Genomic DNA, 27963 nt, shown 5'->3' with positions numbered 1-27963 from the left:
AGTCATAGTGCCCCATTATCCCAAAGTCGCTCCCTGGTCTCTATTAGGCCCACCACCCTCTCCTCCAAATGCCCCTTTATTTACTTATTTTTAATGAAGTTTTCATTGTCATCCAAAATAAACGGCAGGATACTTCCTGATGATTACAACTCAGGGGTGTCAGCAAAAGGGGGAAACCCTCATGGACAGATCAGCACAGAGAGCACCTATTAAAAAGACAGAGACCTCAGCTGTTTAGGGGCACACAAGTTCATACAAAAACCCATTTCTGGACTTCCATGGGCTTAATTGCCCTTTTAGAAAACATATGGAAAAAGATAAATTCTATGTCTGGGACAGCTGGTGCTATTTAATTTTCAGCTAAATATCTTTCTAAGAGATCTGTAACAGATCTTTGAAGATAAGTGTGTTATAATTTTCAGTGTGAATTTGTTTTGTCTGAACCTAGGACACTGGTCACCAGGTTATACAGCAGGGGTTCCGTTTCAGTTAAAAGCATCTTCTGACTTTTAGCAACAATAATTAAAATGGGTGAGAGTGCCTCTGGGTTTCTGCAGAGTTCCTTTTGTCTTCAGCAACGCCCTTCCTCACAGGGAGCATGTTCATGATCCACATGATCCACAAAACCTACCAGTCCTGTTTCCTAACCACTGCTGAGCAAAGTCAAAATACTACCTTGATGTGCAGAGTTATTGGACACAGGAAGCGGCGCTGACCTCAAAAGAAGCATGGCTTCTCTCAAAGAACCCTGGGAATTGTAGTGTTCTTAAGAAACGGATGTTGACACGGTTTCCCTCCCGCTATTGAACGAGGAACACTCTCAGACCTGTCCAGTCACACTTTCCCGTCACTGACTCCCAATTTCTCACTTACGCGCTAAGGTGGCCGACACACGTTGGGTGTGTTTAAACAGGCGCATCTTTTCTGTACTGGAATAAATGCTGAGCAAAGGAGCACACTCGCCTGGTTATTCGCACGTTCACTAGTGATGCGGATGATGAACTTCGGGTACTTTCGGGTACCTCTAATGCGCATCAATTAAGGCTGCAGTCCTGTGCGCGATTACTAGGAGTTAAATACGGGATTTACTGCCAAGTAAACAGGCGTAGGATCGGGGCGTACATTTTAAGTGAACTGCTTTTCAGGGTTGTTGTGAAGTTGGCCGACTATGGCTACAACCCAACACGCAAAACTTACCTGAATTGAATTCAGTGGGGCTTGCTTCTGCAAGTAAGGGGGTTGCATTGCAGAGGGTTGGACTAGATGACCCTCTTGGCCCTTTCCAACTCTGCAATTCTACGATCGGCCCTACACACACTTTCCTGGGAGCAAGACACCACTGAACACAAGGGGGCCGCCTAAGCAAGCAACCAAGCACGCGGGCTGTGCATCTTTAAATTAACCCTTTGCAGGGCGGTGAAAATTGCAGCGCTGTTGCAAGCACAGGACAGTAACAACGTGTTTGCTCAGAGGTAAATCCCATAAATAAGATCCCATGGGATTTAACTCCCTAGTAGCCGAGTCTAAGGGATTGCAATCTAAAGTTATGAAGTTCAAACGATGCAATTCTAGGCAGGTTCACTCGGAAGTAAGTCCCCCTGCGTTCAAGGAGGCTTACTCCCTGGTAAGCGCTTGCCATCTGTTTTTGGACCCCTGTTAAGAACAGGATGCTGCACAAGGTGGCGCCCCCTCTGGCCTGATCCAGCGTAACGGCTCATGCCAAACTCTGCAAAACAAATGCAGCCCGCGCTTCGCTCACGGCGGGACAAACGTCGCGCGCCCCCGGGACCATTTTCACGCCGCCTGCTTGGAGCGGGGCGTGGCCTCTTCCGCCCCAAGCCCCGCCCCCAAGCGGAGCGGACTCGTAGGAGAGCGCCACGTCGGAAGCGGCCGCGGCCAGAGGGGGAGGGCAGAATCGGAGGCAGCCCCGAAGGCTGGGGGATCCGAGATCGAGCCTACGGGGCAAGCGGGCAGGGGGTAGCCAACTGGGGTTCGACATCAGAGAGGCAATACTGGGGTTGGGGGGCCGGGGGAAGGCGGTATCGTGTGAAAGGACCAACCCGGGTCCAGGCAAGGGGGAAGGGATTTGAACCTCCAAGGATCCAGCTCGGTTGAAGGCATACAGCAAATCAGGATTCAGGGAATCAGTCTCTCCCCGCCCCTCCACCTTTTTATTTTTTTCACTCTTGTCTGGTTCTTAACCGCGATGTGGGTGCCCGGACTCCTGGGTCCCTTGGCCCTGCTGGCCTTTTCTGCAGGCGGCTGCCAGGGACTGTCCTTCCAGCTTCCGCCGCAGACGCGCAAGTGTCTGAAAGAGGAGCTTCACCGAGATGTGATGGTCACCGGGGAATTCGTGGTCTCGGAAGCCACCGCACCGGGGATCAGGACAGACTTGCGGGTGAGGAGCATGTTGTGCTTTGATCTCCCCACCTCATTTCTTCTGCTGACAAACACTCCCCCCACCCCGGCTCACAAAAATACCTAAATGGTACAGGAGTCTGTTGCAGCTGCAACCACAAAGTTCATTCTAGACCACGAAAGCTTCTTCATGCAGCAATGAATGCACACTGTACATTTTTATACCACTGTTGCATCACTTTAGTAATCATGGCATCCTCCAAAGAATTCTGGGAACTGTTGTTTGTTAAATGTGCTGGGGGGTGGGGCTCCTGACAACTCTGAGCCCCCTTTTAACAAACTACCATTCCCAGAAGGAAACCACCACTGTTAAAAGTGGTGTTTAAATGTGTGGTGTGGATGTTAAGGCTTTGCAAGTGCTGTGAGACTCTTTGTTGTCAAGCTTTTGTTTTGCATTTTGCGCATGCCCAGATACCCGTTGTCTCTGCTAGAGTTGACGCTGGCAGTTGGCCCTTTCTCCTTGCAGGTTACGGACTCCTCTGGCCACCTCTTGTACTCCAGAGATGATGCCAAGAAAGGAAAATTTGCCTTCACCACGGACGACTATGAGATATATGAGATTTGCTTTGAGAGTCATGGCCAGCCAGGTATGGGGGCGATGGATTCTGCAGGCGGGTTCAAGCTTCAAAAAGTAGCCTCTAATGCCAAATTTGGGTTTGTTTTTGATGTGCCTGCACAGTGAGGAAGGGAAGCACCCTACATGCTCAGAGGCACGTCTTCTTGAAGCATTCTAGAATAATTTTCATGTTTCACAGCTGATCCCAGACTGGAAAAGTCAGTGGCTCACAATGAGACTTTCTCCCAAACTCACGCCCCTTTTTCCATCCCTTTGTCTCAATTTGCCTTTAAGCACTATCCCGAACAGAGTCAGACCACTGATTGTCAGTGGCTTTTCAGGCAGGGAGCCTTTCCCAGCCCTACCTGACAGATTTTGAACCAGGGACTTTCTGCTCATAAGGCAGATGCTCCACCACTGAGCTGCAGCCCTAGGTAAGAAATAATTCCATGCAGTGAGTAGGTGAGAGAGGCAGGCCAGAGCCCTGTGACCATCTTCTGCCAGCCCCCAGCAAGCTAGCGGCTTTTTGTTAAAGACTTATTTACAAGATTATTTACCACTGTAAAATAAACCATGTTTACATTCTTTGCTGAGAGGCATTAATTAATTCTAACACGGGCTTGCCTTTTGGCCCATATTGACTGAAACCGGGTGCAGATTTCCATAGAACCATTCAATTTTTTAAAAAAACAAAACCATAATCCTTATTCAAATAACATTACTTGAATAAAACAAAACAGCTGTAATAGCTGTAATCCCATACAGTAATGGAAGATTTCTTCATTAACTTTTCTTCCCCACCTGCCAGAACTGCAGCACCATAAATTTGCAAGAAACATTATCTTACAAGATCTTTTTAAAAACTGATTTCTTTTTGCTGAGAGGTCAGAACTTGGGAACTCATTTATTCAAGTTTTAACTGTATATTTTAATTGTTGTAACCCGCCCTGGGACCTGATGGTGAAAGGCGGGTAATAATAATAATAATAATAATAATAATAATAATTCAAAGAATGGAAATGATGTCTCTATAAAAATCATGATTTTTGGCAACCTCTCTGTGCAGCTGGCTGCAGTGCGTTAACCTCTCACACTTGACTAATTACCAAACCCACACAATCCATTCATTGATTGTAGGGCCTGGCCTAGATTTCTAGGGCTTCACAACTGGAAAAAAACAATGTCCAAAAAGAGACGGTTACTGGATGCAGAGCTGACCCAGAAGCAGGGCCCCTTGAGGCCAGTCTGCATGACATCTAATCACAACATTGCAAACACCTTTTCTGGGTAGGCCTTGAATGAATGAAAAAACCAGAGATTGCTTCTTAACCAGCAGAATTTTCCAGAACAGCAGCAGTGAACCTGTGGCCTATAGCCTATGAGGCAGTTTGGTTGAAGCCTTGCCCACTTGCTTGACACCTGACATCAGATATGACCGCTGGGGAATGTCGGGCCCTCTGGCCAGCCTTGGCCCACCAGTGGATCCAGTTTGACCAACCAGGCCTTTCCCCCCCAAGCTATGCCCATCCTCCCATCAGCTGATGAGCAGGAGGACAAGGTTTAATCCTGCACTGGCTGTGTGCCCTGCACTAAGGAGGGAATAGGATTGCACCGCAGGATTTAATCTCTGTTCATCGGATGATCGGTGGAGATTAAGGCCTTCTCCAAAGCTCAGCTCCTGTGAACAGACAAGCGGCAGCAGTTGGGTGCGGGAGAAGCAGGGCTTCTGAGAAGAGCTTCAAGGCAACCTTCGGTCCTGTTTTGGGATCTGCCTTCTCCCAAGTGCTGCTTGAAGCAGCTCACACACTTCTCCCGCGAGTGGTGGGGCGTCACTTGCAGGAGAAGCACAATATAATTTCAGTCTCAGAAGGGTGGAGGAAGAATCTTTCAAAAGCCTTTGTGAACCTCTCCCACTTTAAAATCAAAGTGGAAAAGGTTTTGACTTGTGGACGATCCCACCTACTAGTCAGTCGTAGGATGGATGACTTCTCCCACCTGTCAGATTTGGCTCTGATAAGGATCTGGCCCTTGGCACCAAAAAGGTTCCCCAGACCTGGATGTATGGTGTCAAGTGCTGGGCAGGTAAAAGATGGAGCTATCTGCTGAATGTGGGGTTTGCAGCAGATCAGTTGATGGTGCTTAGAAAGGTGGTCCTGTTGCCCATGTGATTGATTTTAGGATGACTTAATCATTATAAGGATCATAGTGATCTTGGGCGAGAAGGAACCCATCCTGAGCTAAGGGAGTTTGGAAGGCACTGGCCGCCATGTTTTTCAAACCAGAAATGCTTCTATTTAGTCCAGTAAAGCAAGCTGTTTTAAATATACACAGGAAGCTGCTACGCCGCAAACTTAAAAAACCCTATTTTTAAAAAAGTTTTCATTTTTATTTTATTTTCCAAATACAACAAAAGGAAAGGGAAAAATAAAAAATAAAACCTCAACACCAGATGACATTAATGGGAAAAATATATTGATCTTCATTTAAACATATAGATCTATAAAAACAGTCCATATGTCCAAATAGGCCTGTGTTGTGGTTTTTAAAAATCCTTTTGTAGGGCAGCCTTTTCCAGCCGGGTGTGATGGACTATAATTTGCCTAAACCAAGCCATAAGTTTGGAACAAATGGCGAGAGCCTGGTTGTGGGATGTCTGCTGTACATCGTTATTGCCTTAATCCTAACCTTGTCCTCTCAATCTATGCCTACCTTCTCTTCATTCCTCTCACCCCTAATCCCAGGGTCTCTCTTTTTCCAGGGAATTTCCGGGTCCCTGACCAACTGATCACCCTCAATATCAAGCACGGTGTGGAGGCACGGAATTACGAGGACGTAAGTGCAGCACTTAGTCTGCTCTGAATAAATATGGCAGGGAGTCCTCCGGGGGGGGGGGGAGTTTGTGCCAGTTCCCCCATAGTGTGGACTAGATGCAGCAGGTAAATCTGTGTGCAAACGTTTCCTGCATTCCCCGTAAAAGTGGCTTGATTGTCTCAGGACGGGGAGCCTGTGAAAAGCTCAAGATTCATCCCACCCCAGAAGTGCTTTGAGCTGTGGGGGTGAGCCTGCAGAACCTCCCTGCAGAAGATCCCTGCAGCTGGATCTGACCAAAGACCCAAGCGGTTGAGCATCTTGTTCTCACAGCGGCCAACCAAACACCTTGCCCCACTGTGGGAGGCAGTGGGGCTCTGCATGCCAGTTGTTGGAAATCACAGGCGGGGAGGATGTTATAGGGGTCAGGTCCTTTAGGGCCTCTGTTTGGCCTCTGTGAGAACAGGATGCTGGGCTAGAAGGACCTGATCCAGCAAAGGTCTTCTTCAGTTTCTTTTATTTGAACTGTTTATATACGGGCCACACCTCATTTACACGTGTCCAGTTGATGCGCGACCACACACACACACACAGCATGTTGAACCCGGAATGACTTTAAAAATGAGCCCAGAAAGGTGCGAAAACAGCACCTAGCAATCCCAGAAGCCTTTGCACCGACCGTTGAGACCTGTGGAGAGTAGGGAGTTTGAGCAAGGAGCTTCGGAGAGAGCAGTTGCGGTGGAGTTTGGCAGATTTGCGGCCGTTCGTGCCAGTCTGATGAGTGCTGCTGTTTTTTTAAAGGGTTTTCCAAGGGTTTCCAGAGTTGGTGGCCGTCTCCACTCCCTCTGTGGCCCCAGCTCTCCTTGTGGCATTGTGCTGGCCTTTGGCTCAGCCTGTCCTCCCCTTTCCCCACAGATTGCGAAGGCTGAGAAACTCAAGCCCTTGGAGGTGGACCTTCGTCGGCTTGAGGACCTTTCCGAATCCATTGTCAAAGACTTTGCCTTCATGAAACAACGCGAGGAGGAGATGCGCGATACCAATGGTGAGTGGCGCGAAAGCATGGCGGCTGGAGATCTTGCCCCCTGTCATTCGCTGAAGCCAAGAAAGGCTGCAGTGCGGGCCTCGTCTCTGGCTCTCACCATCTGGTGGCCTCCAGAACGTTGCTGGACTACAACTCCCATCATTCCTTACCACTGGCCATACTAAGGATGCTGGGAGTTGTAGTCCACTGACGTCTGGAGGGTACCATGTTGGCTGTGCCTGCTCTGTTGTTTGTTCTCTGGCCTTCGTTTGGCTGTTAATGGTGTCCATCAGCCTTGAGGCCTCCAACATCCTATGTTCCCAGCCACCTGGCCAATGGTTGGGCATGGTGGGAGCTGCTGGGAGTTGCAGTCCAAAGAATCTTGGTGGAGGCTGCCTCACAACAACCCTCCAAGGCAGGGTTGGGCTATGACTGGTGACTGGCCCAAGGTCAGCCATTAAGCTTTTGCAGGGATTTGAACTCAGGCCTCCTTGGGTATCAAGAGCTACTCCCTGCCCTGTCTACACTGGTGTGACAGTCTTACAAAGAGAAGCTTTCCCTCATTATCTGCCACAAAGTCATAAAAAATATATATTTTGGCAGTGGTGGGGACCTTCTGCATGTAGAGCAAGGCCCCTCCCTAAAATGAAGCCGAACAATAAAATATTAGAAGGTACTAATGTTATTTGTTGCATTTATTATCCTGCCGTTCCTCTGAGGAGGTAATGAGTGGCGTACAAACATACAGCATTTTTCGCTCCATAAGACACACTTTTTCCCCTCCTAAAAAGTAAGGGGGAATGTGTGTGCGTCTTACGGAGCTAATGCAGGCAGGAGGCTCTGCTCAGCACTCCCTTTAAAGAGCCGCGCGGAGCGTGTGTGCGGCTCCTGGGGGCTTTTCCCCGAGGAGGGAGAAGCAGCCCATCAGACCCTTCTCCCTCCTCGGGGAAAAGCCCCCAAAAGCCGCACACACGCTCTGCATGACTCTTTAAAGGGAGCACAGCTCTTGGGGCTTTTCCACGAGGTGGGAGAAGGGACTGAGGGGCTGCCCTCTGTCCCTTCCCACACCTCCCAGAAAGCCAGCAAGAGCCACTGCGAGGCTCTGCTCAGCGGTCCCTTGTAAGGGCTCCCTTTCGTCCCTCATCCCGCTTTGCTGGGAAGCCAGCAGAAGAGGTGCTGCACAGCTATCGCTCTTGCTCTGCTGACTTCAGTGAGAGCTGTGCAGCTTGCTCTGCTGGTTTCTCAGCGAAGCGGGAGGAGGGACGGAAGGGTTTAAAGCAAGGAAAGCGAGAGCCACTTACATGCTCTGTGCAGAATACCGGTATTTTTTTCTTGCTTTCCCCCTCTAAAAACTAGGTGTGTCTTATGGAGCGAAAAATACGGTAGTTCTTTTCCCCTCCCCTGTTTATTCCAGCAACAACCCTGTGAGGCGGGTTAGGCTGAAAGACTGTGACTGGCCTGAAATCAGCGTTGTGGCTGAGTGGGGATTTCAACTCTGGTCTCCCAGATCTTAACCACCGCTCCACCCTAGGAGCTCGGAGCTGGATCTGCCACTTGGCCTTGTCTTTCTCTCTTTGCAGAATCCACCAGCGCTCGGGTCTTCTACTTCAGCATTTTCTCCATGCTCTGCCTTGTGGGCTTGGCCACTTGGCAGGTCTTCTACCTCAGACGCTTCTTCAAAGCCAAGAAACTCATCGAGTGATTGAGCTCCGGTTTGGGCACAGGGGGAGAGGCAAGAAGTGGGCGGCCCCCCTTTACTGGACTCCCCTGCCTAGTTTTGCCATGGATCTAGCCTACAACCTGTTAGGTGTGAACCATGCTCAATCTCTCTCCGCTGAATTATTCCACTCCGAAGGTGACTGCATTATTTTTTCCCGGGATTTCCTTGTGGCCAGGACTCTCAGTGGAACCTGACAACTGGACTGGATCTCTTTGCTAGCCAGGAATGGAGCCGCACATCAGACAAGGCATGGATTCTGGGGAGCAGATTAGAAAACCACTTGCTGTTCCTCCCAAACCGACCATGGTGCTCGTCTGCTCTGCATGGTGGTGGTGCTGGGGATGTGGTGGGGCAGGTGTTTTAATTAGACTAGGTAATTTAAGTCCCAACTGCTGAGTGTAATACTTTGGAAGTAATAAATTTTGGTTCCTAGATATTGCTTCTGTTTTGGTGGGTGGGTGAAGGGAGAGTTATGGCAAACAATGCAGGAGGTCTTGCCTCTCCTTGCCTCATCTGGAGTCAGGAAAAAGGTATTCTACAGGGTCTTTGATGTGTGGATTTTGGTAGACTGGATAAAGGCCATAAACACGGCTTTTTTCATATGGAACTCACAGGAACTCAGTTCTGGCACCTCTCAGGTGGGTTCCAGCACCTCTTTTTCTAGAAAAATAGCACAGGCCACAGACAATTTACAGGTGTCACCCTGGTTACGCAGGGCTTAAGTTTCCCAGGTAGCATGTATGTATGTAAAATTGCAAATAGTGGGGAACAGCATCTATAAAGCCTGTAAATACTCTGGAAACCTTTGAAAAAGCAGCAGCACTCACCAGGCTGGCATGAATGGTGGCTCTCAGTCTTCCACATCGCTGGAGGAAGATGCGCAGTGATAAGATGCGCAGTGTAAAGGATGAGGGGTCAGCAAACTTTTTCAGCAGGGGGCCGGTACACTGTCCCTCAGACCTTGTGGGAGGCCAGACTTTTTTTTTGGGGGGATGAACAAATTCCTATGCCCCACAAATAACCCAGAGATGCATTTTAAATAAAAGGACATAATTATTCTACTCATGTAAAAACACCAGGCAGGCCCCACAAATAACCCAGAGATGCATTTTAAATAAAAGGACATATTCTACTCATGTAAAAACACCACGCAGGCCCTACAAATAACCCAGAGATGCATTTTAAATAAAAGGACACATTCTACTCATTTAAAAATACGCTGATTCCCTGACTGTCTGCGGGCTGGATTTAGAAGGCGATTGGGCCAGATTCGGCCCCCGGGCCTTGGTTTGCCTACCCATGGATTAGACTTTGGGTGGAGAGTGTGTTATTGTGGACACCTTCTGTGGCTTGTGTGGCCAGAGGGAAAAGCAGTAGAGGCAACTCTTTGTAGGTTAACTTTCAGCTGCAGGAACGGCAGAGGGGACTTGCACACACACCGATCTCTCTCCTTCCAGGGAATCTAGGGGCATTATTGCAAATTGAGGATCTCTTTCAGTCAAGCACTTGAGGGTACAGAGGTGAGGGGTATGGTAGGGTATGTCCTGTGAGACAGGGAGGCCAGACAGGGTATGTCCTGTGAGACAGACTGAATTTGGCCCCATCCCTGAGGATGATTTGAGAAATCTCTGGTGGTTGATAGTACTATCAGTGACTACCTGGTGTTATAAAAATGGAACCTCCATATTTAAAGGGAGTTTGGGAGCATCTCCAGTTTTTGAGTTTTCAGATTAGGCCACACCAAAGCAAGCACCTCAGATCTCCCTCACTTCGAGGAGAGAATTTCGAAGCATGTGTTTTTAACAATCCCATCAGAAGCCATGGAATTTGTGCACGTGAGTCCTTCTCTGCTCAGCACAGCTTCCCACCAGCTAAGCAAGTGTAGGGCTGCAGTTTCTAAGAAGCATGTTGGCTGAAGTCTGCCATAACTCAGGAGGTTGGGAAGGGCTCTCTGCACATGTTCAGAAGCCCTCGCTGCTTCTTAATTACAGGGGTTAAAAGTGTTTGCCTTAAAAACAGGTTCCGACGCGCCAGGTCCTGTCCCTCAAATGGGTTAGAGCAAAATTTGCTTGTGTCTCCCACTTCCTGTTGCAACTTTATGCACATATTACTGCCTTGTCAGCCTAACTCGCCCTCTCTTCTGTAACAGAAAAAGACGACAAATTCGCAGCAAGGTTGTATTAAAATAGTCAATACATTTTTATTGTTAAATCTGCATGCATTTCTTTATACGGATAAGATACAAAATTTGCCCCCTTCACCCTGTGCCCTTGCCAGAACTGCAGCCATTGACTTTGTGGCCATGTCCATAACGAAAAATTAAACTTAATTCCTTGCCTGTTTAACTGTCACAACTCAGTCAGAGGAGTTTCCTTCGCTCACATACCAGGGTTGAGTTTTTCTAACTGCTGCCAATTTCATTCTTCTTATTGAACTAAATGCCTTTTTTGAGGCCCCTTCCAACGTTAACATTCTATTCTATGGGTGTCAACCATGCTTATATGACAGGGTTGCCAACTTATCAAAAAGAAAAACAGCCTGACCTGCTCCTGTGCATTTATCAGCAGCTTGATCTGCAAAAACCAACAGAAGATGTTTCCCATGGCATGGAGATGGTACTGTACTTGTATGCAGATCTAGTTGTAGTGTTAAGGGCAGCCCTTTCCTATCGGATGCTGTGGGACTACAACTCCCTGCACTGGCTGTGTTGGTTTGAGCTGATGGGAATTGTAGTCCAAAACATCTGAAAGGGCATCAGACTAGGGAAGCCATAGGACCTGCAAGGGCCAAATAACGGGAAGAGACGGGCAAGCTCATTGTAAGGTACAACTCAAAAGAGTTTCATTTTCACCCTGTCCTTCAACACGCAAACGATCCTGAATCAGGGTATATAAAATATAAAATGAAACTTAACAGTACAACAATTCCAGTAAACAAACAAATATTAATATGAAATCAAGCAGTATGACAACTTACCCTCCTTACTACAAAAGTCAGTGGCTTAATACATCAAGAACCCATGTCATAAAAAGCCTGGCTAAAGAGGTAAGTTTTCAGCTGGTGCCCAAACACCAGCTGGATCTCAAGAAGGAAGTCATTCCAATGCCAGGGAGCCACCACTATGGAGGTCCTTTCATGAGCTACGGAGGTACAAACTTCACTCGGTGATGAAGTAACTTATCCCCCAGAGACGCTGCCTTTGGGTTGTAGTTTTGTAATGGTACTGTGTGTGTGTGTGTGTGTGTGTGTGTGTGTGTGTGTGTGTGTGTGTATATATATATATCACAATTCTTTGGTGACCTTCAACAGCAAAATCAGTTGAAGGTTATCTTTTGTTTCCAGGATGAGGAACCGGTGGCCCTCCAGAAATTGTTGGGACTCCAAATCCCATCATCTCTGGACAGCGTGGCCAGCAGTGAGGGATAATGGAAAGTTGAAGTCCCAGCAACTTGTGAAGGGGATGGTATTCTCCGATTGTATTTGGATCAGAGGATTCCTCTGCAGCAACCAAGCATGAAGAGAAACGGACTCCCTTCTCACCCCATTAATGTCCCTTGTGGGAGAAAGGTTCTTCCACTGCTCTGCCCCAACATTGACAACTGCCAATTGGGGGCGTCCTCTGTTGATGCTCCAGCAGTCCTCCGTTACAAATTCCCGTCACCCTCGGCGTGGGGCGCCTTCTACGCCAGCCAGGATGGGGGCAAAGCCTCAGGGGCGGCAGTGGCAGTCTCGTTCCAGGCGGATTGCTCGAATGACCAACGAGCCGTCCTCTTTGAGGAACACGAAGGGCATCGGTGCCCGGCGGGTCTGGCAGCAGTGTCTCTGTTGAGAGAGAAGCAGCAGGAGGAAGGGCTCAGCTTCAGTCCTTGATGGCATCTCCAGGCAGGGCTGGGAGAGACCCTGGTCTGAAACCCTGAAGAGCTGCTGCCAGTCAGTGTAGGCAAAACTGTGCTAGAGGGATCTGGCTTAGTAGAAAGCAGCTTCCTGGGTACAATTTATTCACTTACCATCCAAAGATAACAGGAGGGCCAACCCTAGCCTTGTTTCGCTCTCCGGAAGAACACAAGAGGGAGCCCTTAAAAAGGCCCAGCCAGGAAGAGAACAGCAAGGACCCTAAGGAGCTGCTGCCAGTCCGAGTGGGCAATACTGAGTTATGTAGACAAATAGCCTGAAGGGAATAAGGCACCTTCTTAGGTTCCCTGGGGGAGGGACTATAGTGCAGTGGGAATTAACACCTGCTTTGCAAGCAGAAGCTCCCCAGGGTCATCCCTATAATTGCTGATTAAAAGGATCTCATCCATCTCAGAAAAGACTTCTCTGCCCGTGATCAAGGCCAGATCCATCACTTGGCATCTTGACAGCAAGAGCCAGAGATCGCTCCCCGCCCTTGCTCTGAAATCTGACCTAAATCTGCATCATTAGATATAAATTGGCATGTTGCAGAATTGTGCCCTGAAATGTTTAGGTCACCAGCGATACCCCCACAGCTTCCTATGTCCCAGAGGAGGGGTGCATACTTAGTCAGGAGCAGATTCCCTTGTTTGACAGCCCAGAAGGTCACACCTTCGATCCCTGCATCTCTGGGAGCAGGTGCGGAAAGATGGGCCCTTCTCTGCCCTAGACTCTGGACAGGCACTGCCGGTCAGAGCAGACTGTACAGGGTTAGCTCAGGAGGTGCGCAACCTGTGGTTCCTCGACCTAATTTCATACGGCTCTCGGAGAGGCGCTCTGTACCTGCTTGGCTTGCCCATCTGGCCGACGGCTCGGCTGCTCAAGTCCGCAGTCTTGAATCCAAAGGGTCTGCGGAGGGGCCTTGTCCTTTCGTCGGCAGCGGCACCCGAGGCACTGGGTGAAGACGAAGGACACCGGGTGCAGCACCCAGCCTTGCCAGCCAAGATCTGGGGGAGGAGGAAGTCCAGAAGGAAAAGGTGGGTGAAGATACAGGAAAGGTGGTGAGGCAGGAAGCTGCAGTGCAGACAGGGGGTCATTCTCCCCCATGAAACCCCTGGATTAGGGGAGGGGAACTTTTGCAGGATTCCAACTCCCAGCAGCCCCAGCAGCATGGCTAATGGTCATGGGGCGATGGGAGTTGTAGTGTTGTAGGGCCTGACAGATCCCCTACACCTGAGGCTGAAACAAAAGGGTTAGGTGAGAGAACCCTCCCTCTTGCCATTTCTACATTCTAGACCCCTCTCCAAATCTGTATTTGTTTTGTGTTTGGGTATCTGAGTGTATCATGCAGTTCACCCCTCAAGGGGGCACCACAGTTTAAGTGGAAAACGTGGCTGCCACAAGTGCATTGTGGGTAATACTCTTGAAAAAATGGAGGTAAGAGTCAAAAATTGCTGGAATGCTTCAGAGTAGAGTGCATTAACATTTATTAGCATTAGTAAACCGGAACCTGAGGAGACTGTCGATATTTTTGTTCTTTCAGGTTGGTTCTTAAAAGTGCCTCGTTTCCTTGGCTTTTAATTAAACGGCTCCACTATCCAGCTAGGATGGGCAGTTTCAGGTCTGAAGGTAGCTTTCAGGCATAGGAGCCAACCCTTACGGACCAAAGTCCCTTTGTCTCCCCCCATAAAATATTTGAGGGGGCTGGGCCCCCCAAAGTTGATGCTATATTGCTCTCGGCAAGTGTCCCTATTTTCCAGGGACAGTCCCAGGTTTGCAGAAGCCATCCAGGTTTCTGATTTGATCCTAGAATGTCCCACTTTTACTAAGGACGTCCCTACTTTCACTGGAGAAATGTTGGAGGGTGTGCACCTTCCATTTTTGCCTCTGAAACCCTGGGAGACCTGGGATCTTCCCTTCCAGCTGAGGGAAATCACCCCTGATTATCTTCAGCCCCAATAATGCCCCTTTGCTTGCCTGGTGGGAGGATAGAGAAAGGTGGGTGTGCAAATGAAGCTTTGATGCCCCCCCCCTTGCCACTTTCCCCTCTGGCACTGCCAACCACTGGCCAGTGGCTCCTGGAAGGTTGCCTAGAAGGGAATGCAGCCCTTAAGAAAAGGCTCCCCACTCCTGGCTTAGCATTACCTTCCAACGTGACGTGGTGGGAAATTTGGGTGCAGCTTTCTCTTCGGACCAGAAGTGTCTCATTGGACGAAAGATCTGTTTGGGGAACAGGTGGGAGAAGAATGAAATTCGAAAGGCACTTCCTTTATTATTAGGACTAAGGAAAAGGCCACAAAATAGTGGCAAGGTTTTTAAGTTGTATTTATTCAACTTGTTTTTATTATTGCTTGTTAGCCGCCCTGAGCCCGGCCTTGGCTGGGGAGGGCGGGGTATAAATAAAAATTATTATCATCATTATTATTAAGGTTTGTGGGTTTCTTGGAACTCTTCCCCAGCCAAAGATGTTACAGGAAGGATTGGGGGGTGAAGTGGGCTTTGGGGAGATAAGGAACCTAAAACGGATACAAACATTAGGCTTGATTCTGCAGACATAAAGTCACCTCAGTTCCAAGGTTGAGGTTGCAGGCTGTATATGTCCCTCCCAGGGCCAAATTAAGACCTTTTAGAGACCCAAAGCACTTAAAAGATTATGCTGGCCTGCACCATATTGATTCAAAATAAAAAGCAATATTATACTTTATAATAAAAAAAGAAAGCATAGATTTATGGCAGCACATGACGGGATCTGAACTCCTCACATTATTTTGATCTAGATTAGTAGGAATACCCCCTGGAGATAAGTAATAAAAAGAAAATAGAAAAATTGGGGGAAAGTTTGTAGTGGAGTGTAAGGAAGCCTAACAAAGTTGTGATATTCCCCTTGATGGGAGGTATTCCTACTAATCTAGATCAAAATAATGTGAGGAGCAGTGTGGAAGTGATATTAATTTGGGATTACCAGCAGGTGTGTAACAGTTGCTGGTCTCAATAAATGTCCCCCAGTTTTGGTCACTCTCCCCATTCCACAGATGGGACTACCAAGGCTGAAAGTGAGCATTTTGCCCAACATCTCACAGCAATTCCTTGGCAGAGGGAGGAATTTGAACCCACATCTCCAAGCTTCCGACGCATCAACACTAGGTATGTTGAGCTTTTCAGACTGAGCTGTTTGCTCCTGTTGATCTCAGTAAAAATGTCTGCCAAATTGAAAATATGGACCTTTTCCCCCGCATGCTAGAAAAAACAACACATGCTGCATTTCTGTCTGTTGGGCTGCTCAGACAGCCATAAAAACAGGGCTTAAAAGAAGAAGAAGTAGCAGCAGCAACTTTTATCTCAGTTTAATTAGCGGTACTTGGTGAGGCAAAAGGAAAAGGAAGATTATGGTTAGGTGAGTTTATGCAGAGGCTTAAGTAATTTCAGAAGCTGTGCTTTCTGACCCATAAGCCCCTCACTATCAGTGGTAAGTGGTGAAGGAAAAGGCACTCTGTACATGCTTTAAAGGTAAAGGGACCCCCGACCATTAGGTCCAGTCGTGGCCAACTCTGGGGTTGCGGCGCTCATCTCGCTTTATTGGCCTTCTGGGTCATGTGGCCAGCATGACTAAGCCACTTCTGGCGAACCAGAGCAGCACATGGAAATGCCATTTACCTTCCCTTTGTAGCGATACCTATTTATCTACTTGCACTTTGACTTGCTTTCGAACTGCTAGGTTGGCAGGAGCAGGGACCGAGCAACGGGAGCTCACCCCGTTGCAGGAATTCAAACCACCGACCTTCTGATGGGCAAGTCCTAGGCTCTGTGGTTTAAGCCACAGCGCCACCCGCGTCCCTTGTACATGCTTTAGGGAACTGATATTCCACGGCAGCCTTGGCGTTGAAAGCAGATCCTGGAGCCAAGGCCCAGTGCCGATCAAACCCCTGCCTTGGGGTTGGGATAAGTGGGCAGGTCAAGGTGAGGGATGCAGAAGTGGGGTGGGAATGAAGACTCACTGAAATGCTGCCCCCCACTGGACAGATCCGGCAGTTCCATCATTTCCCAAGCTTCATGCGCCTGCCTCCTTGTGCCAGCTGCGATCCTGGGGGGGCTGTCCAACCGGAGCAACCGGAGCGTGGCAGAGCCCACTTCCTGGAGGGCCCGCTCCCTGCAGCTGCCGGAGGAGACAGAACAGGCAGAGATCAGCTACAGGTTCTACAGCTTGCCAATGTCGCTTGGGGAAGGGCAGATCACATGCTTTGCGTTCAGAAGGCGCCGGGTTCAACCCCCGATGGCATCTCCAGCTAGGGAGAGATGCTGCCAGCCAGTGTGGACATTACTGAGCTAGATGGCCCAATGGTTTGAGTTGATAGGAGGCAGCTTCATATGTCCCTCTGCTGTTGCAATGCCACTTCTGTTTGAGCTTTCAAAACCACACAAGCACAGCATGGGTTTCATTAGCGGGGGAAACGTCTCTCACCCTTGCAGGAGAGGTAGCTTGTGCAAAAAGGCACAGGTATGAATCTGGGAGAAATAAGGTTCAGTTTGCATTATCGCAGGAGCCTATATAATTTGGGTTTCCTGAAACAATATGTGAAACAAATCTTACGACACCTTCTTTCCTCCAAAAAGTTCATTTTATCTTCACAACATCCCTGTGAAGTAGGTTAGGGTGAGAGGCAGTGATTAGCTCACAGTCACCCAGTGAGCTTCATAGCTGGGCTGGGATTCGAACTCTGGTCTCCCAGGCCCTAGTCCAACAGTTCTCCAACAACAACAAAATTGCACAAAACTGTATTAGGGGAAAGTGTGCAGCAAAATGCACACATCTTGGTGAAAATGGTATACAAAGCCGCACTGATTTTAGGACAAATTGCTTGCAGAGATTTGTATGTTAGGAGAAATGTGCAGTAAAAGCTGGCTGTTTTTATGAGGAATTTTTCAATAAATTGCAAACTGCTGGAGAAATGTTGCAAACTGAAGATTAGAAAAATGAGAAGCTGAGACAAAATGGGGCAGACTCATCCGTCCCATAGGCACAGGAGCAATCTCTTCTGAGGTTGCCAACAACAACAAAACAATATAGCCCCCCCTGCTCTTCTGCTTTTAACAGCAGCTTGACGGGCAAGGGATTAGCAGGGGATGCATTCCCCCTTTAATATCTGCCAATAAAGCTGCCATAACAAAACGGAGGAGCAAAAGCTGGCTGGGAAACTGGCATCCAGTTCACTGAACAAGCAGGAGCCTAAACAAACCGAGAGAAACATCCATTGTTTCCAATGCCTATTGTTACTCAGATAACCTGCTGAATACATCCCTTTCTAAAAGGATTGTGCTTTCCCTTCCACCACAACTCTGTCCTCCAGAATGAGCCTCCTCTCTCTGTTTTAGCTCACCTCCCGGCACCACACAGAGGTATGACAGCAACAAATTTCAGGTGGCCTTTTCTGTCCTCTCTCTGCAATGCAGTTCTCCACCTTCGAATTTAGCTACACAATCCTCCTCAGCCAAATTAATTTAATTTTTATAATTTATTTTAATAATTTTAATTTTAATGAAGCAGAACAGGCTAAGGAGGCCGTTTCGGATCTGGAAGGGGCTCCTGGATTTCTAACAGCCTGAGTGACATCGAAACAGCCAAAAGTGACACAGGTATAGAGGGAGCTGCCCTCTACTGAGTCAGGCAACTGGTCCATCCAGCTCAATATTGTCAACACTGGCTGGCAGCAGCTCTCCAAGGTTTCAGGCAGGAGAACCTGGAGCCTTCCCCGAATTAATATTGGGGAGTGATTCAGGGGCAAAGCCACCCAAGCAAACATCTGGAGTTCAGGGGGGCTGACTAGTTAAGTAGCTACTCCTTCCTTGAAGGTTTTGAAGCAGAGGTTGAGTGGCCATTTGTCATGGTTGAGATCCCTGCATTGCAGGGGGTTGGACTAGATGGCCCCCAGGGGTCCCTTTCAACTCTGCAATTCTATGACAGCATCCCTGACAGCCTGTGCCCAGCCTCTCCAGCAAAGAACAGCATACCACCTCCCAAGGAGGACGCTTGTTCCACTGTCAAAGAGTACTTATGGTTAAGACGTTTCCCCCTAACATTTAGCCGAAATAATCCTCTTTGCAAACAGTACAGGCAATTATCTTTCCCAGCATGGCCATGGTTGCTTTAACGTCCCTTAAAATTGTTACTGTGCTCACAGGAGAAAAGCAGGAAGCAGGTCCTTGGTCCATCTAACTCAATACTGCCTACACTGACTGGCTGAGATTTCTTCCCTAACAATGATCCTCTGTCTAGGTGATAGGTATTCTACCTTTTGCACAAGCCACAAGGTGGTTTATAGCAAGGCAACCATGCTGGCTGTCCCACAAGGACTGGACTAGTTGGTCTGCATTGAAGCAAGCTGAGCTAGCAGAAAGCGGCAGGGATAAGTTTGAATTGATTCCTCCCAACGAGAGCCCTTTTCGGACACAGTCCTATATGCCTACTCACCTGGGAGGAAGTCCCATTGAACTCATTGGGGCTTACTACTGAGGAATACATGTGGGATTGGACTGTTTTTGTTGGCTGTAGCAACAGCAAGGGGAAAGACCCAGAACTCTTTTATTATGCTTTTAGATGTGCTGGAAGCCGCCCAAAGTGGCTGGGGAAGCCCAGCCTGATGGGCAGGGTAAAAATAATAAAATTATTATTAATATTAATCCTCACCTCCCTTTCTTATAGATGCCAGCCCCACTGGGGAAGGGCTGTGGCTCATTGGTAGAGCATCTGCTTTGCATGCAGAAAAGCCCAGAATCAGTCGTGCTGGACATCTCCCTGTATGGCTTGCAATGTCCCCTGCCTTGAAACCCTGGAGAGCTGCCAATTCGTGTGTTGGACCAGTGGCCTGACTCAATATAAGGGAGCTTGCTGTGTTCCCATTGCATTTGGTAGGGCTTACTTCTGAGTAATAATAATAATAAAAAAATTTATTTATATCTCGCCCTCCCCAGCCGAAGCCGGGCTCAGGGCGGCTAACAACAATAAAACAGTATAAAAGTATAGCATAAACAACACTCTAAAATCATTCATTATAAAATTAATTAATTCAGGCCACTGGCAACCATTGGGCCAGAGCTCCACGAAGATTGCCGAGGGAGGGAGTCAGGCTGTGCCCTGGCCAAAGGCCTGGTGGAACAGCTCTGTCTTGCAGGCCCTGCGGAAAGATGTCAAGTCCCGCAGGGCCCTGGTCTCTTGTGACAGAGTGTTCCACCCGATCGGAGCCACAGCCGAAAAAGCCCTGGCTCTAGTTGAGGCCAGCCTAACTTCTCTGTGGCCTGGGACCTTCAAGATGTTTTTATTTGAAGACCATAAGTTTCTCTGTGGGGCATACCAGGAGAGGCGGTCCCGTAGGTACGAGGGTCCTAGGCCGTATAGGCCTTTAAAGGTTAAAACCAGCACCTTAAACCTGATCCTGTACTCCACCGGGAGCCAGTGCAGCTGGTGTAGCACCGGGTGCATGTGATCTCGCAGCGAAGACCTCGTAAGGAGTTTCGCTGCAGCATTCTGCACCCGCTGGAGTTTCTGGGTCAGTCTCAAGGGCAGCCCCACGTAGAGCGAGTTACAGTAATCCAGTCTGGAGGTGACCGTCACGTGGATCACAGTGGCTAGGTCAGGGCGAGAGAGGTAAGGAGCCAACTGCTTAGCTTGGCGGAGATGGAAAAATGCCGCCTTTGTTATAGCTGCAATCTGCGCCTCCATGGAAAGGGAGGTGTCGAAGATTACACCCAAACTCTTAACGGACGGTGCTGGCACTAATTGCGCCCCCGCAAGAGATGGGAGTTGCCCCCCCCCATCCCATGTCGCCCCGTCCTAGCCACAGGACCTCTGTCTTCGAAGGATTTAGCTTCAACCGGCTCCCACGTAACCATCCAGCCACAGCTTCCAAACATCTGGTCAGTGTGTCTGGGGCCGAGTCAGGATGGCCATCCATCAACAGATAGAGTTGGGTGTCATCGGCATACTGATGGCAACCCAGCCCAAAACTCCGAACAAGCTGGGCGAGGGGGCGCATAAAGATGTTGAAAAGCATCGGGGAGAGTATCGCACCCTGAGGTACTCCACACACCAAGGAGTGGCACGATGACAATTCCCCCCCAAGCGCCACCCTCTGTCCCCAACCAGAGAGAAACGAGCGCAGCCATTGAAGGACTGTGCCCTGGATCCCCACGTCGGCAAGGCGGTGGTCCAGAAGTTCGTGATCGACCATGTCGAAAGCTGCTGACAGATCTAGAAGAATCAGCAGCCCCGACCCGCCTCGATCCAGCTGTCTACGAAGATCATCTGTTAGGGCGACCAGAGCCATCTCGGTCCCATGACCAGCGCGGAAGCCGGACTGGAATGGATCCAGAGCCGATGTTTCATCCAGAAACCCACCAAGCTGTTCAGCAACCGCTCTTTCAATCACCTTACCCAGGAACGGAAGATTCGAAACCGGGCGGTAATTGGATAGATCTAAAGGATCTAATGATGTTTTCTTTAAGAGCGGGCGCACCACTGCCTCCTTCAGTTCCCCTGGGAATGTCCCCGTGCCAAGGGACAAATTGATGATATCCCCCAGGAGGGCCCGCACTTTAAAAGACTGCAGCTGCAAATCCTTTGCAAACTTTGTAAGCCCCTTTCCAACGCAGCAGAGTTTGCTTCCAAGTAAACACCTGAAGCTTGTGCTGGATCAGACAAAAGGGCTGTCTAGTCCAGGATCCTGCTCCCACCACTGGCCAGCCTTTGGGACCCTAACAAGCATGTTACGAAGGCAATGGCCATTCCCTGATGTTCATCCCCAGCAGCTGGCAATGTCCTCGGATAGCTTGCCCCTGACCATGGGAGATCAATTTAGCCAGGATATCTAAGACTCATCTATGGTCCTCAAGAAGTTGTCTAATTAATTTTCATTATTATTATTAAAAGGCAGCCACCGGTGACATGAATTGTGGCAGAGAGGTCTGTAAGTTAACCAGGTGCAATGGAAGCATGGGTTCTGTCTGTTCTGAAACCTCTGCCAAGCTGGTTGTGGGAAGAGTAACAATTGCCAGCAAAGTATCTCTGTTTCCACATTCTCTGCAGTATGCATCATTTCAAAGATCTCTGCCGTGTCCCCTGTAACTTTTCCGCATAGGGGAACGTACAAAGCTGCACCGTACTGAGTCAGGCCATTGGCAGGCTGGCAGCAAGGGGTCCCCCCCAGCCATACCGGGAGAGGTGCAAGACTGAAGGGGGGAAATGACTGAACCTAGGAGCTTCTGCAATGAAAGCAGATGCTAAGACGCTCAACAGGATCTCAACCCTGGGACCATCTGCATGCAAACTTTCCCTACTCCCCTGATCACACAGTCTTCTTCGTTACCCTAAATAACAACCCTCTTCCCACTTGTCATCACATCCCAACGGACCAGCCCCACACCCCACATTTCCTTCAAGACAACACACAACACTCCCACCCCCCAACACCCATTTTAATCATCACATCAAACTTGCTAGGTACGCTAGGCTGGGGGGGGGGGGGAGCCTAGCTAGAGAGGAAGACTGACCCCAAGCCACCCAGGGAGCCTCAGACTTTAGGTGTAGGACAGGTATTAAATCAGCGCCTCAGGTCCAGCCACCGCACCAGATAGTATTCCCAAATTGCAAGCACAAAAGGATCTGGCCAGCTGCTTACCTCTCATTGAGGGTAACGACAGACGACTCGAGCGGCTGTTCTTCATCAAGGCTGGACTCCCGGAGGAGGGCGAAGGACCCCCACGACGACATCCCTGTCAGCAACCCACTCACAAGCACCAGGTGGAACATGGCGCACGCCAGGAGGGTGCCACGCCAAGCCAGGCGGGCAAAGCCAGGGGGGAGAGAGCAGCGGGGGTGCAGGGTAGGCTAGCCTGGCCAAGAATGCCAGCTAGACTAGGCGGGCGAAACTGGCTTGGGCAGAGCAAGGATGGAAGCAGAGGAACTGTGAGAACCCACTTTTATCTGCCTCTCCCCCAACACTGCCGTGACCTTGGCATTTTTCACAGGCAAGCTTGTGCCTTCCCTCAGAGGAATTGGAGAGGCAGCATCACGCGCCAGCTCCTGGGGGCCGTGTCCCAGCATTCGCCCTCCCACAAAAAAAACGTACCTTGTGTGGGGCGGGGGAATTAAAACCAGGAGCTGAGATTCAGCGTCAGAAGAACATGCTTGAAATAGCCCAACTCAGTTCTGGAAGGGTGGGCAAAGGAACTTCTGGGCATAAGCAGAGTGCTTTAAAAAAATAACAAAAACCAAACATCTGCACCTGGTGCAGGTCCCATTCCTTTCAATGGGGGCTGTGTGGGAGAACATTTCTGCTGCACTGGACCTGTTGGATTCCATGGTGGCAGCTTTAAAACCTTGTATTTTACCTCAGCCTGGGTGTTTCAGAGGCAAGATTGTGTCTTGCTGCATTAATGAACCTAAGAACATAGGCCTCCTGCTACCCTTAGGGGCTGGCTGGCTGCTGGGGGTGTCTCCTGGGCTATGCCTCCACCCATCGTGATTCAGAGCAGGCCTCTTCTCCACTCCTGCCACGGCCTTTGATTGACAGTTCAGCTGTCAGATAAGGTTCATTTGACACCTTCATTCACCCCTTTTTCCCTGAAAGAAAAGGGGTGCCATTTTGTGGTTCACCTCAGGGGCCAAATGTCTTCCGCCAGCCTTGCTTCAGCTGCTGTCACTGAGGATGTGGGCAGGAAGCAAGGCAGTGCGAAGGCCAGCAAGCTCTGAGGTTCTGCGTAGACGGCCTATTTCTGGGGTACATGCCTCTGCTCCCACCTCAAAAAGCTGTAGCTCCTACACAGAGGCAGAATAAGGGAGTAAGGAGGGCTGGCTGTCAGGCAGGCAGGCAAAAAACCCAATGCCTTTTCCTTCCCCCAGTTGTTACTGCTTGATGGGTCTATTGAGCAGGACTAACAATGGCTACAACCCTTGGACTGCACAGCCCTTCACAAGAGGGTCCAGAGCCTTCAGAGAGAGGACTGTCCTCTGCAAAAGGGAATGTTCTGACTCTGTCCATCACTTTAAATTTCCCACAATGCACCAGAGACCACTAAATAGAATCACTCTGGGACGTTGTCGTAAATGTAAGATTACGAAAAATGAAGAAAGACTTACTTAGAAAAAAGAAGTTTATTACAATCATTTTTGTTATTTATTTATTCATTAGTGGGGTGGGGGGGAGCTTTTTCAATTTGCGTGTAAGAGTCAAATCTTAAATCTGATGTAAATATTTATGGAGAAGCTGTTTAGTGTTTGCAGATTACTTTAAAACGGAGACAATCCAACACTATTTATCTTCAGTTCTGACTGAATGAATTACATAATTCATACCTGGCTCATCGTCGTTTTCTTTTTATTTCCAGAAAAGGAAAATTTATTGCATTATCATATTGTATGTGTGCGTGTGTTGCACCTTTAAAAAAGTGTTTTGCAGTTTCAGTGCATGATGAAAGTACTCCAGTTTTCAATAAAAAGATTATTTCATTGCTTTTGTAAAGCCCACCACTTTTAACTTTCCGTGAGGCCACAGCACATCCTGACCACCTTGATGAGACGCCTTCAGACCTAGAGGCAGCCCTGGCTGCTATAACCCCATCAATTGCTATTAGCCACAACAAACCTGCCTTGTCCAGAGGCAGTGTGTCCTGTGTACGTGATGGATGCGAATAACAAAGCCACAAGCGCTGCTTGTGAGAAGGCCACACTGTTGGAGGTAAAAAGATGATGGGCTAGGTGGGCCTTTGATCTGATCCAGCCAAGGAAGGTTTTTTTGTTTAAATTGCTTAAAATGTTTACTCAGTAGATACAAAGATCAAGCTTTGCAAAAATAATAATAAAAGAGGACAAAGAAAAATATATTTACAATAACTGTAAGACATGTTTGCATCTTGTCATATAATTTGAGAGCACAATCAATCGTGTCCTTCAAAATTCATTGATCCTCGCCAAGTCCTCCTAAAATATGTTCTTTTCTAGATTTTAGCAATGAAGATTTTTTTTTTGCAGCTGTTAATAAGTTAGCTAGCTATTATTTTTGAATCTGCATCTAATACTTGAATCTTTCAATGACCCAGAAGCATTTTTTTATTTTTTTGCATCTAGAGGTAGTGAATGTCCTCCTAGCCAAGGTTGCTTTTAAGTGTGTGGGGTTTTCCCTTTCATTCCTTATTAAAAATAAACCCAAGAAACAGTGCCCGCTTTCATCTGACAGGTTGGGGGGTGAGGAGGAGACCTCGACTTCTCTTTTCTCTTTCCCCTTTTCTCCCTCTCCTAAAAGCGAGACATTCCTGCGTTAACAGGGAACTCTTGTCTCCTTAGCCTATAAATAGCGTCCCAGGTTGACTTGGGGAGGGGGGGCGGTATGTGCGCATGAAAAAAGTGTGTGCAGGATGGGGGGAGCAACATGACCGAACGGTGGAATCTGCTAGATTAGCCGTCCGCAGACACAGCACACTGCACCTGCTCCCAAGGTCTTCACATCAAGGGAAGTGGGGGGAGTTGCTAACTGGACTGAAGCATTAAATTAGCTGCAGCCATGGCTGGGCGAGGGGGGGCGGACAAAATGGGGGACTAGTCTGCGGGTGCCTGGCTCTTTTGAAGTCAATCCAGGCCCTTCTCTCTGAATAGTCCCTTTTCTTTAAATAATAATAATAAAAGGAATTATCTAGCCCTTTGCAATAAGGATGGGCAAAGGGAACAGCGGTGCTGCCAGGACAGGGTTTAGAATTGTAGAGTTGGAAGGGACCCTGGCGGTCATCTAGTCCAATGCAGGAATCATTTTCCTGAACACGGGCCTCAAAGCCACAACCCTGAGATCGAGTCTGTCGACTGAAATATCAAGAATAGAAACATAGGCAACTGCCTTACACTGTTAGGCCCCTGGTCCATCTAACTTAGTATGGTCTCCACTGACCAGCAGCACCTCTCCAGGGTTTCAGACAAGATGTTCCCAGCCCCAACTCTACAGCTGGGACCTTCTGCATTCAAAGCAGATGTCCTGTCCCTGAGCTACAGCTCTTATCCTACAAACAGAGTCACAGTCACATTTTCAAGTAGGACACCTTGAACTGGACCAGGTAGCTCACTGGCAGCGAGCCGGCACAAGGCTTTGGGGCTGGCGATGACCCACAGGGCCACTCGCCAACGTGGCAGCTACATTTGGCACCATCTTCAAGGGCAGCCCCAAGTAGAGCGCCTTGCAGCAGTCCAGGTGGGAGGTGATGGGCACCTGCGGCCAGGAACAGCCACAGATGGGGCACCAGCCGTAAGTGAGCAGTTTGTCAGTTTGGGCACATGGAGTTGTCCTTTCCGCTGAAAAGTCCAGAACCAGAGTCTGTTCCTCTGCATCTTCTTGTCCTCATCATGTGATTCACCTAACCGAGAATCCGCTTGTATCCAGATGCAGAGAATAAGCTCTCCTACTTGGGATGGGAAACCTGCAGCTAAGAATGGGTGGATCTGTTTGTTTTCGTTTCTTGTTTTTACGGTCTTAAACCCAACTCTCTATATTTCAACATCAGTTTGCAATTATTTAAAGAGTCCTTGTTAAAATTATCTATCGTTTGAGAGCAGATTTCTCTTAATGCTGCCAATTTTACCTAATGCACATTTTTGCAAAGCTGCTACCCTTAATATGAGTGTGTTTGTTCTTTTCACTAATACTGTACTTTTTTAAAAAAATTAATGACTTGATTGAAGAACTGCATTGCAAAATACAGAGAAGTGTGAATTTCACAGGGTGCAGAGGAGTCAAAAGGGATGTCCTGGGGCTGAATATATCCATGAACTGAAACCCACATGCCTAATCGATGGAAATGCCTTTGTCTAGGTTGCAAGGGCCATTCTCATTTCTGCAGAACAGCTGCCAGAGGCAGAAGAGCCAGACTACTCCCCCCTCCCTGCAATTAGCTGGCAATCTTGTGAACCACATCCTCTCAGGGCCAAGCTTTTGACTCTAAAAGTGTCTTGTTTTTAACACCTTAAGTGTGCAGTAGGTTTGTCTTTTCAAACTGAAAGTTGCATCAGCTGGGGTTGGGGATGATAAATTAGCTGGATCGGGTGTTTGCACTGGGGAAATTTCCACCCTGCACTCCATTTATAGAATCATAGCATTATAGAGTTGGAAGGGACCACAAGGGTCGTCTAGTCCAACCCCCTGCAATGCAGGACTTATTTATTTTTGCCCAGTGTGGGGTTCAAACCCACGACCCTGAGATTAAGAGTCTCATGCTCCACCGACTGAGCAGTGGTACTACAGATCTTCCTCGGGAGCACACGAAGGGAGTAAGGGGTCAAACTGCCCTTTCCCTGCTTGCTCCTGAGCCCTCACTGCATGAAGAGAAGGTACAGGGAATCAGGCAGAGGGGGCCTTCTTGGCAGTGGCACCTTCCTATCCAATGTCAAGGAGACAAAAGAACTACACAACTTTTAGAAGACATCTGAAGACAGCCCTGTATCAGGAAGTTTTTAATGTTTGACGTTTTATTATGTTTGTACAGTATATTTGTTGGAAGGCAGGGTAATAATAATAATAATAATAATAATAATAATAATAATAATAATAATACAGTGGTACCTCGGGTTAAGAACTTAATTTGTTCTGGAGGTCCGTTCTTAACCTGAAACTGTTCTTAACCTGAAGCACCACTTTAGCTAATGGGGCCTTCTGCTGGCGCAGCGCTTCTGCTGCGTGATTTCCGTTCTCATCCTGAAGCAAAGTTCTTAACCCGAGGTACTATTTCAGGGTTAGCAGAGTCTGTAACCTGAAGCGTCTGTAACCTGAGGTACCACTGTAATAATAATACTCCTCTTGGAGGCCCTTCCAACTCTACAATTCCTGGAAATTCGAACCAATGCTCAGCAAAGGCCAGGTATCATCTAAACTTCACGTAAGCTTTGTGTAAGCAAATGAGCAGGACTGCTCAAGAAAGCAGTCTCCTGGCTGAGCCCCCGGCCTGTTTTGTTCCTCTTGGAGGAAGGGGGCAGGAAGGGGAGCGAGAGGCCAGGATGCCAGGATTGCTCTGCTCCAGCAAACTACATCCTGGGCCTTCCAAACACCCCTCAAACTCACCCACCCCGGAGGAACAAAGGAACATTGCCAGTGGCCTGCCAAGTGTGGGGCAGGTGCCCAGACAGAGATGCTGGGGGGAGAAGGTTGAGAACGCGCTGCAAGCACAGGTGGGGCACAGCAAGCAAAGGGACGACCATCGCTCAAAGCCGCAGGTGTGACCAACCAGGGCATTTCGGTTTCTTTTTCTAATAATAATAATAATTTATTATTTATTCCCCACCCATCTGGCTGGGTTCCCCCAGCCACTCTGGGCGGCTTCCAACAGAATATTAAAATACAATAACCTATTAAACATTAAAAGGTTCCCTAAACAGGGCTGCCTTCAGATGTCTTCTAAAAGTCTGGTAGTCCCTCTGACATCTGGTGGGAGGGCGTTTCACGGGCGGGTGCCACTACCAAGAAGTCCCTCTGCCTGGTTTCCTGTAACTTGGCTTCTCGCAGCAAGGGAACCGCCGGAAGGCCCTCA

The 27963-nt window shown here is 48.6% G+C and overlaps 3 protein-coding genes across 3 annotated transcripts in view; 2 read left to right on the top strand and 1 right to left on the bottom strand.

Annotated features, from left to right (window-relative positions):
* The window catches only part of SLC35E4 (solute carrier family 35 member E4), a 70255-nt gene that overhangs the window by 26539 nt on the left and 15753 nt on the right, over positions 1-27963 (top strand). The gene's annotated exons all lie outside the window — the stretch shown is intronic.
* LOC308576004 (transmembrane emp24 domain-containing protein 10-like) lies at positions 1877-8955 on the top strand. The gene is made up of 5 exons (XM_081175196.1): positions 1877-2398; positions 2885-3005; positions 5733-5806; positions 6698-6824; positions 8384-8955. The coding sequence occupies exons 1-5, from the start codon at positions 2207-2209 to the stop codon at positions 8503-8505; spliced, it is 636 nt and encodes a 211-aa protein (XP_081031322.1). The 5' UTR covers positions 1877-2206; the 3' UTR covers positions 8506-8955.
* Positions 11770-23485, bottom strand: LOC308576000 (uncharacterized protein). Its single transcript, XM_081175192.1, has 5 exons — positions 22083-23485; positions 16410-16567; positions 14560-14634; positions 13258-13421; positions 11770-12345 (listed from the first exon to the last, which is right to left on the bottom strand). Exons 1-5 carry the CDS (start codon positions 22211-22213, stop codon positions 12232-12234), a joined length of 642 nt encoding a protein of 213 aa, XP_081031318.1. The 5' UTR covers positions 22214-23485; the 3' UTR covers positions 11770-12231.

The sequence above is a fragment of the Podarcis bocagei genome (genome assembly GCF_964188305.1).
Source record: "Podarcis bocagei genome assembly, chromosome: 16".
NCBI lineage: Eukaryota > Metazoa > Chordata > Lepidosauria > Squamata > Lacertidae > Podarcis > Podarcis bocagei.
This window is presented reverse-complemented; position numbering and strand designations above follow the sequence as displayed.